General features: G+C 58.4%; 1 protein-coding gene across 3 annotated transcripts; it reads left to right on the top strand.

Annotated features, from left to right (window-relative positions):
* The first annotated feature begins 10,169 nt into the window (after positions 1-10,169).
* DUSP9 (dual specificity phosphatase 9) lies at positions 10,170-19,754 on the top strand. Of its 3 annotated transcripts, none has more exons than XM_081126446.1 (4): positions 10,170-10,347; positions 15,810-16,235; positions 17,562-18,011; positions 18,324-19,754. In XM_081126446.1, the coding sequence occupies exons 2-4, from the start codon at positions 15,845-15,847 to the stop codon at positions 18,647-18,649; spliced, it is 1,167 nt and encodes a 388-aa protein (XP_080982572.1). In that variant the 5' UTR covers positions 10,170-10,347; positions 15,810-15,844; the 3' UTR covers positions 18,650-19,754. The 3 variants fall into 3 exon arrangements, with proteins under 3 accessions (XP_080982572.1, XP_080982571.1, XP_080982573.1); XM_081126445.1 differs by having other exon boundaries at positions 10,177-10,357; XM_081126447.1 differs by lacking the exon at positions 10,170-10,347 and adding an exon at positions 15,025-15,176.
* Positions 19,755-20,147: the final 393 nt, after the last annotated feature.

A 20,147-nucleotide genomic window follows, 5' to 3' on the forward strand; every position in this document is an offset into this window, starting at 1 on the left:
AGGCCCACACCATTCCAGTATGACCTCATCTTAATTACATCTGCAACGATCCTATGTCCAAATAAGGTCACATTCACAGGTACAGGGAGTTTAGGACTTCAGGATATGATGGGGCAGCCCAGGACACAATTTAAACCATAGCAAGCTCTATATACATATGCGCTTGGGCATGTGCACATGTGTGCATGTGTCTCAACCTTCGTAGGCTGCCTGGACGGCTCCTGAGGTGTGTTTACACCCCATGAAGGTTTGTGCACACCCACGTGTAGACGCTGTGTGACTGCCTTGGTCCAGCTCTGTGCTTCCACAGCGGTGCTGGCAGTGCATGCCCGAAAGTGCACCCAGCCTTCCCCCTAGGCCTGCAGCACGCACAGCCCCTCTTACCCTGAAAACCCTGCAGATCCCTGGGACTCATATAGGCTCCCAGTGCACATGTTTGTATCCCCCCAGTGGAATTCTGTGCTGTAGCATGGACACTCTGTCCTTTGTCCTTTGCAGAGGTGTTCTGCTTGTGTCCTTACTCCCAGATGACAAGCACTCACATGAGGCTTTGGTTTCCGCAGTAACCAAGGCCTGCGGCTGACTGGTTATGGAACCTGAAGCAGAGGTGTCCCAGGGACCACCAATGGGATGGCATGGCAGCTTTCCTCCCTTCCCTGCCCACCTTCCCTCCTCAGCATATGCCCAGCAAGCACCTCGGGGCTGGGCGGGGGAGAGCCAGCCCCATCCTTGGAAAGCACACACTCAGTCCTCTGACTAGAAACAAAGGCGAGGACAGGAACAGCCACGGGCCCCAGCCAGCTTCCTGGTGTGGAATCGGGATGGGGTGGGAAGGTGATGGGCAGCAGGTGAGAAGGCTGGGGAGCACCTGGAGCCAGCAGGGCATCAAGGCTGTCCAACACTGCCTGCAGGCCATGAGGCACACCAGAGCACGAAGGAAGGGCTCAAAGGCAGCTCTCCGGGCACTGCCAGAAATTCAGGGTCCTCATCTGGAGGCAGGGCAAGGCCCTGGCAAGTGGCAGGAGCCACAGGGGCCACAGGAGCCAACCAGGTGGCCAGACAGCTGTGGACCAGTGCTGGGATAGTAGAATGTGCCGTGAGTCCCACACATGGTCATCTCCCAGAGGCAGGCAGTTTCCCAGTCCTCTCTATACCCCGATGGGCTAGCTCAGGGCCAGGCACAGAGTGCGGTGCTGTGAAGGTCTATGTGGGGATACACAGCTGCCCCAACTCAACATCGTTCCTTTGGGAGAGGTTTGTGGAGCACCTGTGGTGTGCAGGTCCAATGCCAGGTACTCTGGAGCACAGAGGCACCCAGTGTCCCTGGGCTCACCAGCTGGCTGGGCACAAAAGGAAGCCCTACAATGCATGAGAGGAGAGCAGGGTGATACCTGAGGCCTGTGCTCTGAGCTATGGGACCAAGGGGGAGGAGGGGAGGGCTCCACAGGCAAGGGACACCTTGTGTGCCAGAGCCCAAGCCAAGAAGCAGCCTGTTGAGGGTAAGGACCAGGCCCAGTGCAGGCCCAGGGGTTCCAAGAGGAAGTGGCGGCTCATGCAGAGACAGGAGGGCCCCCTCACATCAGGACAACTCAGTGACAACATGGGGTCGGAGTTCCTCCCTCAGCATGCACCTCCCAGACATCCCTGACCCCTCTGCTCAAGGTCAGGTGCCTGCTGAGGCAGAGTGCTGGGAAAGGGGTGGAGGATGGTGAGGGAGAAGATAGGGAAGTGGAGCTGGGCTGGGCTGGTAAAGCCAGGAAGTTTATCCCTGCAATTCTCCCTTGGGGGCCAACCTGACACTGCCTGGAAACTGGAGGGACCTGGTACCAACTTTCATGAGAGCCTGCCTCTGGCTCTGAGAAGGGGGTTCAAAAACTCTGACACTGCCATCCCTGTCCCACACAGACACAGCCACATCGGCCTCTCTGGGGGACACCAGGGCTTTCAAGCTAAGAGTTACTGAAGAGAAAGGCTATATGGGGTGGGGGTGCCCAGGATGGGCCTGTGCCCCTGTCCCTCCCTCCTGTCCTGTTGCAGGCTCTGGGCCACATCAGCAGGGAGCCTCCCTCTGACTGCAGGGCTGCCCCCTCACAAGGCAATGCTCAGGGACCTCAGCCTGGGGAGCCCAGACTGCCTGGCCCTGGCCACGTGCTTTCCTCCCAGGCCCGGGGCTCCAAACCAAGACAGGACAGCTCACCCTAGGTTCTTCCAGGAAGAACAGAGCTGAGGTCCATGGCGGGGGTGTCAGGGAAGGTCCCAGGGACCTGGTGTGGCAGGTGGAGACCCAAATTCGACCCAGGAAGCAGGTGCCCAGTCCGTGCTCTGTTCCCACACTGGGCATGGAGAGCGCTGAGTGCTCTTGGCCAGGCTGGTCCACTGTGGAGAAGGGCCCTCCCTGTTCCGTCACGCCCCTTGCCACCATCTTGGCCTGTGCCCACGGTCACGTGGACAGTGGATCAGCAGAGCCTGCTGCTCCATGAGCCTCCGTCCTGGTTCAGGGTTTTTGTCAAAACGCGGGCGTGCAGGGTGCCCAGGGTCAGGATAGTCCAGGGACTGACGATATTCCCAGGCCAGTCAAAAAGTGACCATGGGGACTCTTTTGAATGTGCCTTCATTTGGAACAAGCTAGAGACGTGACTCCCAAAGGGAAGCAAAAAGACCAAAGCTCTGTCCTCTGAGTCCCCAGTAGCTGGAATGGAGCCGCCAGCAGCGACTCCACAGCTCCCTGTCCCTTCCTCGGTTGCCAGCTTCATTTTCCTGTTTCTTAATCAGGAGGGTCTGGTGAGCCTGTTGAAGTCAGCTAACAATTCGAGCCAAGCTCTTGGATTCATTTGCTCCTGGGTCTACACACATTGCTTGAGCCTTATCCCAGAGCCAGGCTCGGTGTAAAGAGCTGCAAACAGATGCCAACGTGATATGGCCCATCTCCTCTAAACGTTCTGTCAACTCAAAGAGGTGGTCCCCTGGTCAAGGACTGCAGTGGTCCAGGGTTGGGAGGACACAGCCAGCCTGTGCCGGGTGGTCCTAGCAAAGGGAAGAAAGTGATATGCCAGGCAGAAGGGGTGGCTACGATGGTAAGAGGGAACAGGCATGGCAGGTGAAGACTTTGGAGGATGGTGGATGGCAGGAATATGTTTAAACATGGGCCAGATGTGAACTGGGGGCATAGAACAGGCTGTAGTGAGCTGAAGAGTAGTCCCACAAAATAGATGTCTACCTAGAAACTCACAATGTGAGCTTATTTAGAATAAGGCAAAGGAACACAAGATATCCTGGTGCATTCTGGCAGCCACCCATAGCAATCTGGGACTGGAGGAGTGACCTTGGAGAGAAGGGTTGGAGAGGCAACAGGAAATGGTCACACAGAGCCGTGCAAGCTGGTCACAGTTCTTGGACTTTGTTCTTGTGGCCACTGGGACCCATCGAAGGGTGTTGAGGAGGAGGACAATCACTGTGTCCACCGTGTGGGGGATGGGTAAGAGGGTTGAGCTTGGAGGCTTTGGACAGTGAGGAGGGGGTAGGGTCTGGCCAAGGACAGGAGGTAATGCACTTGCAAGCTCTTTAGCTGGTAAACTCAGCAGAAACTGTTGGGGGGGGGGGTTGGACAGAGAGGGGAACTGAGTGCAACTCCCAAGGTTGGGATTTGGGTGACTGGAGGGTAGACAGCAAGTTCCCTGTGGGATACAATTCATCTGAATGGCCATGGGCATCCAGGTGGCACTGATGTCACAGTCACCACCCAAGAGAAGAGCTATCATCCAGTGAGACCATGTAAGGGACATGAATGAAGGCTGTGGAGCCCAAGAGAGATGAGGCAACTGGCCAGAGCGGTGGGAAGAAAACTGGGCACATAGGACATGTGAGTGAGAGCAAGACTGAAACGGGCACCTGGGCAGCAGCACCTAACCTGTGGTTGAGGCTCAAGTGGAGAGGCCAACTTGGCACAGAAAGAGGACCCCACCTCTTCTGAGCCTGGAGGCTTTGGAATGAAGAAGGGCACAAAGTCCAGGGAGCTCTCACCTGACTGGCCTGAAGGTTCTTGATGACGTGGGTGGTAAAGGCACCCACTGGGAGAGACTGGCCTGAGCTGGGCTCCAGAAGACTGGTAGAGGTTGGGAGTGGCCGCTGAGGATTGTGGGAAGGAAGGTGGCCAGGAGAAAGTAAGGGATTCTACAGGCTGAAAGTGGGATTTCAAGTGGAGATGGGGCCGGGGGTCACCAGAGAAGCACTGAGAAGCAAGGACTCAGATGAGCCATCATGAGGATGAGGGCTGACATGTGGGAGGGAAGCCGTGAGCCCAGAGCAAAGGCCCCAGGAGTGGACATGCAACTGAGGGAGTGGTGGGTGGCTGGGAGGAAGAGCCTCAAAGACCCTGGAGTTTGACAGGAAGGTGGACAAGTCACCTTGAGAAGCTGGGTGATACTAACTGGCATTGGGCTCTGGGTGGTGGGTGTGGGAGAACATGCAGCACCCAGAGCTTAGGAGAGAGTTAGGACACAGGGGTGTCTCGACTCAAAAGGCACGGGGGTCACGGGAGGATTTTGAGAGCCGTTTAGGGACTTGGGTGGAGTCAAGGCTGATGCTGGGAGGACAGGGGCTAGCGGTGGCGGGGAGACATGGTGATGAGATCCAGGGGGAAGGGTAGGCTTGGCTAGGGGATAGCATTCCGGGTACCACAAGTACCTCTACCTGAGAACAACTTCTGGATACTTCTCTCCATTATAACCTGCAAAGCCTATCCAGGCCAGCCCCAGTGGGTGAGCCAGGACTGAGAGAAAGCACAGGAAGTTTGTATCTGGATCGCGACAACTTCGCTCTAATGATTGGCAAGCCCTCCTAGGATTATAGCCTTGGGGACCCCAAACTCGACTCCTCCACCGCCTTTCCCTTCTGGGACTGCAGAGCACAGGCAGCACAGGCCAGAATGCCACAAGGAAGCTGAGGTCACAATCACAGTCCCTGTGGCTCTGGCCAGCTCTCCAAAGGCAGGTTGAAAAATTGGGCTCTGTGTTACCCTCGTAGTCCCATCCCACGCTCGCCCAGAGTGTGGGTGCAGTGAAGAGAGGCTTCCACTGCTAGAAGACCAGTCTCAAGCTCTAGGTTGGTGACAGCAGAGTCAAACAGGACCCTAAAGCCATGACTCTCAGAGCTCTGTAATAATGAAATGGCACTGGCAATGGGAGGAGGGGGACCCAGATGGCAGATACCAAGGGTCAGGATGAGGCAGGAGACAGTGGGGAGCTGACTCACCACACTGCCCAGGCACACGGTCACTGAGGACTTACAGTCATCTCCAGGCAGGACAGTGAGGACCCCTGCAAGGTGCTCAATGACTCCTCACAGCCCCCCACTGGGAGGGCCAATGTGGAGAACAGGCTATATGCCTGACTCTGAGTGAGGGGCCTTGGCTGTCTTCCTCCCACCCATGGAATTGTTCAAGGGATTCGATTGACCCTCCTGGCTTCCCTGCCACAGGGTCCTATCCTTCCCTTCCTTCTTCTTGCCTTCTCTCTGCCCAGGGGCTGGCCCTTAGGGGCCGCAGGTCACGTGGCCTGGAATCTGGGCTGGTCGCTCTCAGGATGCAAATGACTCACCAATGTGGGAAGCAGGTACTGCAGCAGGGTAATAGCTACTCTAAATTTAGACAGAAAATCCCCACAGAGTTGGCAGAAATATCCCGAGCCTTCCTGGTGGCAAGACTCTCAAACAGGAAAGTGGGGAGGGGGCAGCAAGAGCTGGGGGACTTCATAGAGGATGGGGGCAGGGCCAAGAAAGGGTAACAGAGGAGAAGGCCCTCATCTGGGCTGGAGCACATCTGCTCTAGAGGTTTGTTTGTCACCCTGGAGCCACAGACTAGGGCGGCACCCAGGTGGGGTTGGCTGGACTCAAAGGTGGACCAGGCCCTCTCCGCAGTAGGTTCAGACTTCGTAAACAGCTGGCCAGGGCCCCTCTTGAATCAAAAACGGTCTCCTTCCTTGCTCCGACTGGGTTTCTGGCCCCCTCCTGCTTGCCCCCAAGTCTCCAAGAGCAGAGGCAGTTCCCTCAGTGGAGGCTGTAGCCTGGCTGGGTCCTTGACCCTGTCTCTCTGTGCCTCAGTTTCTTCATTTCAAATGTTCATCAGATGCTGCCAGAATGGTTTAGTAACAGCATGGAGGTGCCTGCTGTCCTCATTACCCGCATGGTGACCAAGAGCTTCCGTTCTCACCACCCAAAGGCTCTGGGATGGGGCTTTCCCTGCAAGCCAGCAGGGCCACACCTGAGTCTCCCTCCCAGTGGCTAAGCAGCTCTGTGAACTGGCTCTGCTCAGCACCCTCCTGAGGCCTAGGCCCTGAGGGCCTGGCCGCAGTACCTGCTTTTGTCACTATCTGACTCCTACCCTAGAAGATGGTCCCTGCAGCTCTGGATTTGGGCTCCAACTTCGCCAAAGAGGCTGTAGGGCCTTGGGGAAGTCACTGCCTTGGGCCTTAGCTCTCTCCTGCCCTCGATTATTTCAGTCACTGTGAGAGACTTACTAGGGTTTCCAGGCCCAGGGCTGGAACCACGGAGATGATCCCAGACCAGATCAGAGGGTAGAGACCTCCCCCCTACTTCAGAATGGCTCCAGAGGTTGAGGGAGAGGTGCAGAGAGGTCCTGGTGCACCCTGACCCCAGAGCAGCACGTGACTCTGCCTGGCATCAAGCCTTGGTCTAGGTGCAGGGAGCCAAAGGGGGGCCAGGCTGGGCCTTGCAGTGTTGGGAGGGGCAGGGAAACAGGGGATGAGGCAACCAGGAGTCGTTTGCTCCCTTCTCTCCTCCCCTTCCACAGCATGGGGGCTGAAGGGGCTCCCCACTTTCTCCCTTTGCCTGTCCAGCCAATGGATGTTGGCGTCTGGCTCGCTCCCGGTACAAGGATTATATCATCTGTAATGTATATCCAGACACACGCACTGCTGCTTGGGAGGACAAGACAAGGAGAAGGAGCCTGCGCAGCTGGCCAGAGGGGGTTTATAACCAGGTTATTGAACCTGAACCTGAGCCCTCCTGGAGTGGGAGTGTTAATGGCTCCTGAAGACCTGGCCCCTCAGAAATCAATCGCTGTACAGGCTGGCATGAGGTCTCCCTGCCCTCCTCTCTTACTCCCTCCTGCTCCTGTCTGGCATTGCCTCTCACCCTTTCACCTCAGCTCCAAGTGCAGATCTTGGAGCTGCCACAGGACCATTTGGTTTAAAATATCCTGATGTAGCTCTGTCGGGAGCTGCTGCAGGCAGGTGGGGTGCTTGGGAACAGGGTCTAGAATGTGCTTCTGAAGGCATGGCAACTGGTATCATGTCTAGAAAATACTGGCTAAGGAGCCGCCGATGGAGGAGGGGCAGATGAAGCCTGTTACCCAGTGGTAGAGTGATGGCAGCCTGGGGGGCAGTTGTCCTGTGAGCAAATGGCTTTAGCTGCAAATATTGCTCTTGGTAGGACCAAATGGTTGCCCAGAAATAAAGTCTCGGGTGTGGGTGCATCCAAGTGACAGGGCCCACCAGATAAGAGCAGGGTCTCCATGCAGGGGCCAGACGGGGTGGCGGGCCTCTCCTCAAAGCTTCGCTCACTTGTAAAGTGGCCCAGATTCAGGTCCTGGAAAAGGTGTGCCTGGACAGGGACTGAGCCTTCAGCCAAAGGCCCACCGTAGCAGTGTGTCAAAGCAGAGCTGGCAGTTGGCTGGGCCAGGCTGAAGACTTCTCCTTCCTAAGCAAGGCCCAGCTCTCTGCCCCTCCACCTTGCGAAGAACTGGCAGTTCCTGGTCCCCCACTGAGAGCCTTGGGGTGCTCTTGGGAAAGGGGGCAAAACCTCAAGGGAGAGGGTGAGGGCTGGAGCTTCCCAGTCAACCCACTCTGAGATTTCGGTGAGGAGAAGAAAGGAACTGAGCAGATGGGCTTGGCTGCTTCCAAGGTAGAGGCCCAGCTGTGCCCTTAGAACACTCTCAGTTCTGACATGGTTGGTCTTGCACTCAAGTCCTCTTCAAGAAAGTTCTCCATTTTATTCAACAGGGCACAGGCCAGGCCTTATTAGCCAAATCTCTGGGGATGACAAGGGAGGTCCCATTTCCTGAGGTGGAGCAGGCCTGCGCCTTTAGAGCTCCTCTGCCTGGCCTGGCCATTGTGTTCGCTTTCTTTTTCTCCAGCACTGGTGGGTCTTGTTGCCTGGAGAGCAGAGGCACTGTGGGATGGCTGGGGTGGGAGTTTTGCAGGGGTGGGGGGCAGCATCATTCAATCCAAATGTTCCTCCTCCAGCCTTTCAGCCCTGAGTCACTAAAGCACAAGATGGTGGGGGCGAAGGGGGGGGGTTGTTATCAAATCTTTCCCGAAACTCCTCTGTGAGTCAGCCCACCAAGCCTTTGCCAGGGGCAAACTAAGCGCCCAGGGCCATGGGCATAGCCACTATATGTCTCCCCCAAATGGAAGGACCACCAAGGGGTGAAAGCCAACTCCATCTTTTTTGGTCTCAATGTCTTTTCATGTTTTGGTTAACAAAATGGCCCTATTGCTGTAGCTTTTAGCATATGATCTCTTAGCAAAGGCCCCCGGACTTCAAGACAATGGCAATGCTGTCAGAGCACAGGGTCCAGTGACAGTCTCTGCACACAGTTTCATTTGCTCACTGGTGTGGTGTTGTTTTCGCAGTTGGGTTCCACACTGAACCCCAGAGCCCCGATACTGAAGGAGAAGAGAAAAGACAGCCTGGCCCCAGGGGGGCCCTTGGGCCCCTACCTGGCAGAGGCACCGACCAACAGATGCAGCCCAGAAAGGCCCCTGCCCAAGTGCTGAGGCTAGAAGGGGACAAAGGGCAGGGCAGGCATGCAGGCTAGTGGCAGCAGGACCGTGCCCTGGCTCACACAGCATGGATTAAAACTGCCATGAAGCCAGGAGGGCCCTTGGAAATCAAGAGGTCTCCTCTCCCCAAATGTACAGATGAGGAAACTGAGGCACAGAGACAAAGCTATCTCTCTCCTCTCTTTTCCAGGAGTAATGACTCAGGGAATTCAGCGCTGCAACAGAGGCGAGCCAGGCAGCCAGGCCTCCCTTGGCTGCCCCTCATCCATGGAGTGGCTGGCATCCCAGCTCTGCCCATCTCCTTCAAGATGTCATCTCAGCCTGGCCCCACCTCATGCTGATCTCCCTGGGCTGAGAAGGGAACCCCCAGCCCGAAGTCAGCCTTTGCCTGCCCAAGGCCTTATGCTGGTTCTCAGCATCCCTCATGACTTATCCCAGGGCTGGGTCCCAGCTCACCAGCTATTGGCTTGGGAGCCCCTATGTGCTCCCCCCGCCTTCCCCTCCCCACAGCAGTGAACAAACCGGAAACCAGTGGCCTTCTTGTTCACATTCGGCTGTGGCTCTGGAACTCAGCGGTCTGAGCCCACTTGGGCTCTGCCACGACATTATTGCGTGACCACCAGGAAACCATTGCCTCAGTTTCCATAGCTATCACATGGGAACAGTCTCCTCTGACTCCCAGACTGGTGTAAGGACAAAATGAGTTCCTTGAAGGAGATGCTCTGGCCTTTATTGCAGAGAAAAGCACAATGAGCCTAATGACCCCCTCCCAACCCCTACCCCTACGTCCTGGCTCCACCCTTTCCAGGCACCAGGGCTCAAATGCTATTACTATTAGCCAGAATCTGATATGTGAGAATTGGAAGAAGACAGTGCAGGAGGACCTAGGAGTTGGAGGCACTTGCAGTGCTATCAGCTCGACCTTAATCTCTCTCCCCCGTGGCGGCAGGAGGTGGCCCTGGAGGCCAAGCTGTGCCTGGTCCTGGATGTGCTCCTTTGCTTCTCTTGAGGGAAGCAGGGGTGCCAGCGGAGATTCTTTGGTGCAACCCTCCCCCAGCCCAGGCCCAGCATAGGTCAGGGCCCTACCCCAATCCTGCTCCCCACGCTCGTGGCCCCTACACAGCAGGGCTGTTGGGGGCCAGGGGCTGCAGTGGGTATCCAGATAGGGGCCTCGGCTGGCCAGGCGGAGCAGGCAAAGGCTTGCAGGTGGGAGGAAGGCGGGAGGGGGTGGGGGAGGTGGAGGGAGACGTTGGGCAGGCCGCGGCCCCTCCCCGCTCCCTCCCTGCGCGCCGCGGGCGACAGTGCCCCTCCTGGGCAGGGGGCGGAGAAGACGGCGACGGGAGGGGAGGAGGCGGCGGCGGAGGCGGGATTTGGAGTTTCCCTCCGCAGCTGCGGCGGCGGCGGCGGCCCCTCGGCTCCAGGCGAGGCCGCCGCCCGAGGCTCCGGTTGCGCTCGGCGGCAGTGGCGGTGGCACTTCCCGCCGCCCGGGCTTCGGAAACTTCCCGGCCGCCACGCGCGGAGCCGGCGCAGGAAGCCGAGTGGAACGGAGGTGAGCAGAGGTGAGCGGAGCACGCGGCGCCAGGGCACCCACCCCACCCCACCCCCACCCGGCCTGGCCGCCCTCCGACGTGAGCTCCTCCACCATGGACCCCCAAAGTCTTGCCAACGCACACCCCATGGGCCGACGCACGCTCCCCTGCGTGGCCCTCTGGGTCCTGCCACCGCACCCCCCACCCGCATCCGGCCCTTGTACCTCCGGTGTCCTCCGCCACGCACACCCCCTGCCACTTACGCGCGCGCACAAACCGTGCACCGCAGACTCAGGTCCCTGCCGTGCAAACAGCAGCAGCCCCTAACCTACCATCCACCACTGTCCCCAACTCACGCCAGCACCCATCCCAGACCCTGCCACGCCTCAATACACACCCAGGCACATACATATTCCCAACACATCCCTGCACTCTGGGCTAACATAGCTCCCCTCACTGTGCCCCCACCATCTCCGACTCCCCATATACTCACTACAGACACCCCACCCACAATCCCAGCCCAGAGGCACTGCAGTGTACCCACCCCAAGCAAAGCCCCAGCACTAACCCACACCCCAGTGGCTGACACTCCCCACTTCCCGCAACCAGGCCCACTCCCCAGTACACTCTCTCGGACACCCCAACATGTATGCACACCTGCTGGATTCCCTCTCTCTGGCACCCTGCCCACCCCCATCACAAATAGCCCTCAACAGCCCCCAGCACATCCCTGAGCCCCTCCCACCACCATCCCCAACACCTGGCACGCTGGCTCTAGAGGCTGCAGCATTTGGTGACATCCCTGCCAGGTGCCTCTGACTCGCCTTCAGCAGCGGCTTGCCATCCTGAGGGCCCCCAGGTGCTCCCTAAACAGACTTTGAGTCTCGCCAGCGAATGGTTTGGCCTCTTTCCTAAGAGATAAAGAAGGCACTTGGGGCGCAAGGTACCGTCCTTAGATATCAGGGTGTCGGTGGGGGGGCGGGGAGAAGAAATCCAGGGACAGGCACTGAAATGGAGGCAGCACACATAGTAGGTCGGTTCCACGAGGACAGAAATTCACTCGAGGGGTGTGTGTGCATGTGTTTGGGGGGAGTAATGTGTTTGCACGTGTGTTTGTGTGTGTGTGAGGAGTGGGGGGAGCAGTGTTCAACCCTCTGAGAGAAAAAGCACCCTCCTGGGCTCCCTCATGCAACAATTGGTTTCATTCATTCATGCCTTCGTTGTTAACGAGCATTTCTTCCGTGAGCGTCTGGCTGGTGCCAGGCCCTGCACTGGGGGCTGGGGCCAGCTTGGGGCCTGGCACACCCCGCTCCTTCCTTGGAGGAACTCCCAGTCCCACGAGGGGACCGACCAGGAAAAGCAGAAAGCCATCCCCAGCGGAAAGTGTATTTGGTGGAAAAGACACTGGATTTGGCAGGAACGCTGTCCCTGGGAGTTGTGCTCCTGGCCTGCCACTTGGGCCGGCGGGAACCGTGCATTTCGGAGTGGGGGGGATGAAGGGGAAAGCTGGGCACCGCTCTCCGGTGGCTCTGAGGACCAGAGGGCACATGTGGTGCGCAAGGGGCCTACTGCCCTCAAAGTCCCCGCAGCCTCCAAGGGGCAGTGACTGGGTCCGCGGAGGCCAGGGGCGCCCAGCGTGGGCTGGGGCCTCAGGCAAAGCACCCACCCTGCGGAGAGTGCCTTGAGGGGGCCTGGAGAGGCCCAGGTACGCTGCCCACCTCCTCCTGACCAGTCCACGGAGAGAGCAGGCGCGGGGCAGGGTGGGAGCCCCAATGGGTGCCCAAGCAGGCGCTGCCAGGGGGCCGAGTCGGGGCTGGCCCGGAGAGGGTCGGGGGAAGGGGGCTTGGCTGTGCTCAGCCCTGCAGTGCGGAGGTGGCAACAGGTTCCAGTTTGTCCTGCTGCTGGCGCAGCGGGCTCTGCTGGCGCCGGGCACAGAGCACTCGCTTTCCCGGTTGGCAGGCTTGCCAGCAGAATTGGGAGCAAGGTGCGGGGAGCCACTCTTCAAGGTTGGAAGACAAAGGCCCCTACACAACCCCACCCTGGGAGTTTCTTGGAGCCTAGCTTCCTCTCCTTTGCCATTGCAGAAGTTGCCTCCCTCCTCATCATCTTCCCAGCCAGGCTCCCATGACCTCCTCCAGGAAGCCCTCTCCAGAAAGCATGCCTGGGCATCTCAGGAGCTCCTACCTCTGTGGGGGTCAGCGACCCTCTCTACAACCACACTGAGCCCCCATGACAGCTTAGGTGGGGGCATGTGTCTCTCTTCCTCCCAGTGAGATGGACCTTGCCACCCCCACTGCCTACAACACAGCCAAGCCAGGCACCCCAGTCTGGCACATTGCAGAACACCTTGGTGCCTTCAACCCCTGGTCACACCAGGGTAACACCCACAGGTGCAGCAGGCCTGGAGGGAGCCCCCAGGCTTGAGGCCCCTGGCCAGGTGGCAGCCTACCTCTGCCTCTGGGAGCAAGAATGGAGGGATAGGAGACACTAGGAGAAAGAGTCCCTGCCCAAGAGCACGTGGGACAGGGGAAATGGGCCCTGCTCTGACCCCAACCCCCATCTCCGGCTTCCCAAACTTTGGTTCTGGAGCAATGAAGCCTCAGAGAACTGAGGTCTAGAGCACAGAGGAGGGAGACCACAAGCTGGCCCAGGAGATGGACAAAGGCTGCCTGGAGGAAAACACCTTGGAGGGGGGGGATGCTGAAGAAGGAGCAGAATCCGGATAGCATGCAGAGAGAGGCCTGGGCTGAGGGAAGGGGGACACAACCCTGCTGCCTGAGGCCCCTGTATGCTAGTGGTGGGATTCATCCCAGAGGCCTGGACATGGTGGGCTATGGCCAAAGATTAGACCCAGGCTGGTGACACACTGGGCCAGGGAAGGAGGGAGGGAGTGGTGACTGGAGGCCCCTTTGAGGCAGTCTGGCTCTCCTCAGCATTATCTCCTGAGTTTTCTCATCTTACTCTGGTCTGAGAAGTGTTTTCAGTAGCTGCACTAGAATTAACTAGCTTAAACTTTGGCTTTCCAGTGGCTTTGAGCCCCTCCTCCTTAGTTACATGGCTTGTGGTGCCCATCCTATGTGCATAGAGCTCTGCCGCCTTTTACTTGATTCCTTAGGGTAGATTACCAGAAGTGGCCAGAGGGTGTAAATTTCTTCCTAACTCCGGATGCATATTACCAAATTAATTTCCAAAAGGGCCAACAGAGAATCCTCCAGCAACCAACAAAAGAGCAGCAGGACAGTTTCACAGCACCCTTGCTGGCAGTGAGTGTTCTCATTTTGAGAACGTTTTACTAATGTATTAGGTGGGAGTGTTACCTTGTTTTCTGTTGTTACTAACTTGGTTTTTAAATTTGTTTCCATTCCATGCCTGAGGTTGAATCTTCCCCCAAATCTCTTGTACCCAACTGGGTTTCCTCCTCCATGCAGTCTTTTCTGGTTCTTTGCCCATTTATCTATCAGAGTCTTAACCTTTCGATTAATTTGTATGAGCTTTATCTTATCTGCTGTACATTTTCCTTCAACTCTGCTATTTGCTTTAGATGGGTTTTAACCAGAGAAGGGACACAGAACTAGACTTTTCAGAAACCTTCCCCACCTCATTTCATTGTCTCAACATTTATCACACCTGGTATTATCTTGTTTGGTCTCCTGTTAATTACGGACCTGTCCTACTAGCCTGGGAGCTATGTGCAAGCAGAGACCCTGTGTGTCCTGCCTGTTCATCATCCTGTGTCCATGGAAGGTATGGAGGCCTCTGGCCTATGCTGAACAAATGTTCTGGTGCAGGGCAGGGCAGAGGGCAGTTGAGGCAGACAGAACTGGAGACAGGGAGAGAGCTTTGGAAGCTGTGACAGTAACTTGGTCAAGAGTTGGCCAATGCAAACCCTTGGGCAGAGCGAGGCAGAGAGGAGAGTACAAATGTGAGTGGGACTTAAGTAGAAACTACTTGGCTCTTGACTAAGCAGGAGGCAGAGGGAGAAGCTGGATTAGTAACGTGATAAGAGTAGAGTGCCCCAGTTTGGAGTTGGGAGCTCAGAGTTCCTGGGTGCCTTTGGCCAGGCCTGTGCCAGCGAAGACAGTGGGGGTGCCCAGAAGCTGCTCTCTGCCTGCTTAGCCCTCCAGCCAGCCTCGGGCAGAGCTCTGGGCCAGAAAGCAGCAATGGGTTTCTGGTCCTGTTTCCTCCACCCCTCCATGATTTCAGTGGCATCCCACGGTAGCCCTAGGTGGTGGCTATGAAGAGCCCACTATATAGATGGGGCCACTGAAGTCCAGTCAGGAGACATGATGGTCCAGGGTCACCAAGTAAGTTGTTCTGGAGGCAGCCTCTGGGGCAGGGGCACTGGGCTCTTGTCCCCACCCCTCCCCCTGCCTCCGGGGGCCTAACTGGCGCCGGCCAGGGGAGCTGTGGCTGGTCCCCTGCTGGGCCCCTGACCTGCCCTTGGCCTCTGCCCCGGTCCAGTCCTGCTTCGGTGGAAGTCCCAGCTCAGCGCGCCACTTGCGGGGCGGGGCGGGGCGGGGGAGGGGGGGCGCCACCCGACTGCTTTCGCTGACATCGGTTGGCTCACTGGAACCCTGAGCCCGCCCCCGTTGCCCCGCCCCTCTAAACGGTAACTCGTTGTCCAAAGGCAGCGGCTTCCAAGGTGGAAGCCTGGTCGGTCTGCCAGGAAGCAGCCAGCTCGCGGGCGGCTCAGGACTTTGCTTCCACGTGCGCGCCTGCTCGACCGCGCAGCCCTCTTTCCCAGCGGCCGGGCCCCTGGACACCCTGTCCGGGGACCGCGCTCCGCGTCCCGCGGTGGCCGTGGCCGAGACATCGGCGCAAAGCCACCCGCCGCGGGATCACGCCTCAGGTCTCTCTTCTTTTCCGGGGCTTGGGGCATGGGGGTGGGGGGAGGTGGACCAGAGCCCGGTCAGCTCTGGGAGGGCTAGCCAAGGCCCATCACGTCCGCCCCACCTCTATTACCTGGGCCCACCTGGACGTGTGGGAGACCTTGGTCTTGAACCCCTCTCACACGCACACGCCCCCAAAGTCTGAAGCGCGAACTTGGGGAGTGATTTCGGGTACACCGAGCGAGAAACTCAGAAACAAGGTGTGAAGGAAGGCGGCCGGGGCCTTAGAATGCCCCAGGCGGGGGCCAGGAAGGAACCCACGGCTCTCAAAGGGGCCGTTGGATGCCCAGCCTTACCTTTCCGGGGGACCTCTCACACGTCCTTTCCCGGGGCGGTGAGCAGCTACCCGGCAACCAGATGGCTACCTCGGGTGTTTTTCGTGGGGCGCACAGAGTGCCTTCTGTATGTCCTCACTGCGGGAGGGGCGCGAGAAGAGAATCAGGCGGTGGAGAGGTGTCCCTGCGGGTGCCCTGGGCGCCTGCCTTCAGGACAGGGGATTGACTTCTCATCTTGAGCCCTGGGCCCGAGCCCTGTGGTAGCGGGGCGCGGAGGACGCGGACTCACGACGACGCGTGTCTTCCCTCTCTCCGCAGCGTCAGCGGCCGGACGTGCCAGGAGCCGCGAACCCATGGAAGGTCTGGGCCGCTCGTGCCTGTGGCTGCGCAGGGAGCTGTCGCCCCCGCAGCCGCGGCTGCTGCTCCTTGACTGCCGCAGCCGGGAGTTGTACGAGTCGGCGCGCATTGGCGGGGCGCTGAGCGTAGCCCTGCCGGCGCTGCTGCTGCGCCGCCTTCGGCGGGGCAGCCTGTCGGTGCGCGCACTTCTGCCCGGGCCGCCACTACAGCCGCCCCCGCCCGCCCCAGTGCTCCTGTACGATCAGGGCGGGGGCAGACACCGGCGCGGGGAGTCCCAGGCCGAGCTTGAGGCCGAGGCCGAGGCCGAGGAGTGGGAACCCGAGTCTGTGCTGGGTACCCTGCTCCAGAAGCTGCGGGAGGAAGGCTACCTGGCCTATTACCTACAAGGTAGGTGTTAGCAATGGCCGGGTGGGCAACAGCCTGGGGAGAATCCCAGCCCGGTAGGCAGGACCCCCATCTTCAGAGGGAATTCACAATTCACTTGATCTTGAGCAAGCCCCGTTTTTTGGTCTAAAGTGGAGGTGAGATTACCTCCCCTGAGCATGACCTTGGGCAAGTCCTTCACCCTTGGGAGCCTCATTTCTGAGTCTGGAAAATGGGGAGAATCTGGCTGACCTGATCTGGCTCACAGTATGCTCAAGAATGGAGTACCACATGCGGGTTCCCAGCCTTCCTGAGATAGTAATAACACCTCCTCCAGCTGCTCAGCCATGGGCAAAGGAGGCAGGGGACACAAGAGGACAAATCCTGCTCTGCAAAGGCTCTAGAAGGGGAAGACGGAGAGAGAGAAGCAATGAAAGCAGAAGGAGGCCTGAGAAAGCAGAGACCTGTCTCGCCCCTACAGCTATGGCAGGGCTGAGGGATGGAAGGGAAACAGGCTGATACAGGCTTGTTAGCTCCTTGCCAACACACACACACACACACACACACACACACACACACCTTCCAGAGGTCCAGGGTAAGAACAGGGTTCCCATGAACCTACGGAACCAGTTGTCCCCACCTCCCCATTGAAGAGGGTCATTGGGCTGTGTTCCCTTGCTCCATTCTGAATGCACAGGGATATAGAAATACAGTGTTGGATTTCCAGGCCTCCACCCCAGCCCAGGGAAATAGAAGTAATCTGTAGACCAAGGAATTGCTCACTTCTTGGGACTTTGGAACCACCCAGGAGGAATGTCGCACTCTCCCAGCCTCTCCTCCTCTCAGGGTCCCATTTTATCCATGAAGAGAGCACGGTGATGGCTGTCACCTGGCCCCTGCCATCAGGGTGCTCCTGGTTGAGCTGGCTAGGGAGACACCCAGGCAGAGCACTCACATCTGAACCTTCTCTCTTCTTTAACTGATGGCCGCCGTCCTCCCCAAGATTAGCAGCACATCTAGACTCTATTGAGCCCTTGTGCCTGCCTCGGCTTGGTCCTGGGGGTGTAAGATCCTTTTTGGGTGGCTCTGCCTGGGCCCAGCAGCCACAGTGGGCACTTGCTGTCCCAAAGAGTATCCTACAGTACTAACTGAGGTTGGCTGAGCAGCCCATGGTGCACCACACCGTGACACCAATATAGAACAGGCTGCTGGCTTTTGAGTTCCCTTTAGGAACATCTGCAAGCCCCCTCAGGTGTCGGGGCTATCTAGGGTCAGTTCCCTATCACCAGCCGGGGGCACTTGGCTACCCAGGGGGCCAGATCAGCAGAACCCTCCCTCTCTCCCTCCCAGGTGGCTTCAGCAGATTCCAGGCTGAGTGCCCTCACCTGTGTGAGACCAGCCTCAACAGCCGTGGTGGATCAAGTTTGGCCATGGTGCCCAGCCCAGTAGTGGGTCTGGGTGGCCTGTGCCTGGGCTCTGACTGCTCGGATGCAGAATCAGAACCTGACCGAGACTCCATGAGCTGTGGCCTGGATTCGGAGGGTGCCACACCACCCCCAGCGGGGCTGCTGCCATCCTTCCCTGTCCAGATCCTGCCCAACCTCTACCTGGGCAGTGCCCGAGATTCAGCCAATGTGGAGAGCTTGGCCAAGCTAGGCATCCGCTACATCCTCAATGTCACCCCCAACCTCCCTAACCTCTTTGAGAAGAACGGTGACTTTCATTACAAGCAGATTCCCATCTCGGACCACTGGAGCCAGAACTTGTCCCAGTTCTTTCCTGAGGCCATTGCATTCATTGGTGAGTCCACCCTGCCCTCCCATTCTCCCTCCTCCCCCCAGTCCTGGCTCCTGGCCTCTTCCATTTCTTCCCCCTCACCCTCATGAGGGCTCCTCCCAGGCTTAGCTGCCACATCCAGAGCCCAAAGCCAGGATGGCACTTATGGGGTCAGGCAGTGCTGGGGCCAAGAGTCCTCAGGCCAGGCAGGGCTCCCAGGCAAATCTGGCCAGGGCCAGCTAGCTTAGAGGGCAGGATGGGGTGGAGGCTGTGAGGGCCCCTCCAGAAGGCCACTGGCCTGCACCTCACACTGGCCCCCACTCTGCCCCTGCTTAGATGAGGCCTTGGCCCAGAACTGCGGGGTGCTTGTCCACTGCCTGGCGGGTGTCAGCCGCTCTGTCACTGTCACCGTGGCCTACCTCATGCAGAAGCTCCACCTGTCGCTCAATGATGCCTATGACCTGGTCAAGCGGAAGAAGTCTAACATCTCGCCCAACTTCAACTTCATGGGGCAGTTGCTGGACTTCGAGCGTAGCCTGCGGCTGGAGGAGAGGCGTGCCCGGGAGCGGGGCAGCGGGGGGCAGGAGTCTGCCACCTCTGACCTGCCCTCCTTCTTCACCACCCCCACCAGCGATGGTGTCTTTGAGCTGGACCCCACATAGGGGCCCTGCCCCGCCCCCAATGGGTGCTCCTGACCACCCATATGCTGGGGGGAGAGGGAGGGAGGGAGGGGGCTTAGCTGTAAGCGGGGGGGGGGGGGGGGGGGGGGGAAGCACAATACCTCATGCGGGGGCTGTGGGAGGAGGCAGGAGCTGGGAGCCCCTCCAGGGTGGCCACCAGGAGAGACCTGCCCTGCCCACTTGAAACATCCTCGGGAATCCTATTAAATGTGCCTATGGGCTGGCTGGGACCACCAGCCTGACCCTCGCCGCTTTGGGGCGGAACCATGCTCCAGAAACTGCCTCTTCTGCGACTGTTACTTTTTTCTTTGGGGGTGGGTTCCCATTCTGAGGGACCATTCCAGGTGGCTGTCTGTTCCCAGGCCCAGGCCCTGTGCGCCCTGCAAGCTCTGCTGGGCCCTGAGCCTCCCTGTGGTTTCCCCCTCCAGGAAGGGTGTGTGCCTGCTTAGCCACCTCATTTGCCACAGGGACCTGCTCCCAGCCCCATCCCTGTCCCCAAATGGCTGCTTATGGGGAAGGGTTCACCACTACCACCAGTGCATTCACCTCCCTGCTTCTCTGCCAAGGGCTTCCCAGGGGATGTGGACTCAGAGGTGCAGTGGCCACCCAGCGTCCATGGTGACAGCCCATCTCTGGGTGGCTTCTTGCTGGGCAGCACCACTGGGAAGATTGCTGGCCTGAGAGCCATTGGGAGGGTTCCCAGCCGCACATCTGGCGCCCTGACTGTTTATCCACTTGACATTTGAAAAGATGCTTTTTTTCCTCTTTCCCAGATGTCTTGACGGGATCACTGGGGCTCTTTGTGACTGAGGTGGTCAAACTGCCACCGGAGAAGATGGGGTCTCAGAGCAAGAGCTGGAGGTGGGGGAGGGGAAGAAGAAGGCCTGAATTTTGATGCTGCGGGCCCACACAGCCACACACACATGCACACACACAGCCATGCATTGCAGTACACACCCCTCTCGGGCAGTGGGCGGTGGCACTTACACACGCACCCTAGCCCAGTGACCATCTTACTCTTGGGAACCCACCCCACAGTTGCTTTCTTGAATTGTTACTGAATAAACAATTTATGTAAGATATTGAACTGAGAGAAGCTGTTTGCTGAGCACCTTGGAGGGTTTGGGGGAAGGGAGGAGGGAGGCCTAGAAAGAGGGGAACATGCTGGGCTGGTCAGGGACTCAAGTACCACCCCACCCCCATGTCATCATTTCCCATCTGGTGCCTGCACTGCCTGTTGGCCCAACCTCTGGCCAAGGCCCCCATTTACTCACGACCCATTGAACCCCTATCTGCCACACATGGCTAATGACTAAGACGAAGCAGTGAACCAAAGAGGCCTGCCACTTGGATCCAAGTTCCCAGAGGGGGAGGGAAGACACTAAACAAAAGACCCCATAAAGCAGTAAATGACACTAGGTTCCAGAGTGGCAGAGAGATCAGGGGAGCAGGGACCCAGAAGTGACCATGGAGTTTGGCA

This window comes from Miniopterus schreibersii (assembly GCF_964146895.1).
Source record: "Miniopterus schreibersii genome assembly, chromosome: X".
In the NCBI taxonomy this organism is placed as follows: Eukaryota; Metazoa; Chordata; class Mammalia; order Chiroptera; family Miniopteridae; genus Miniopterus; species Miniopterus schreibersii.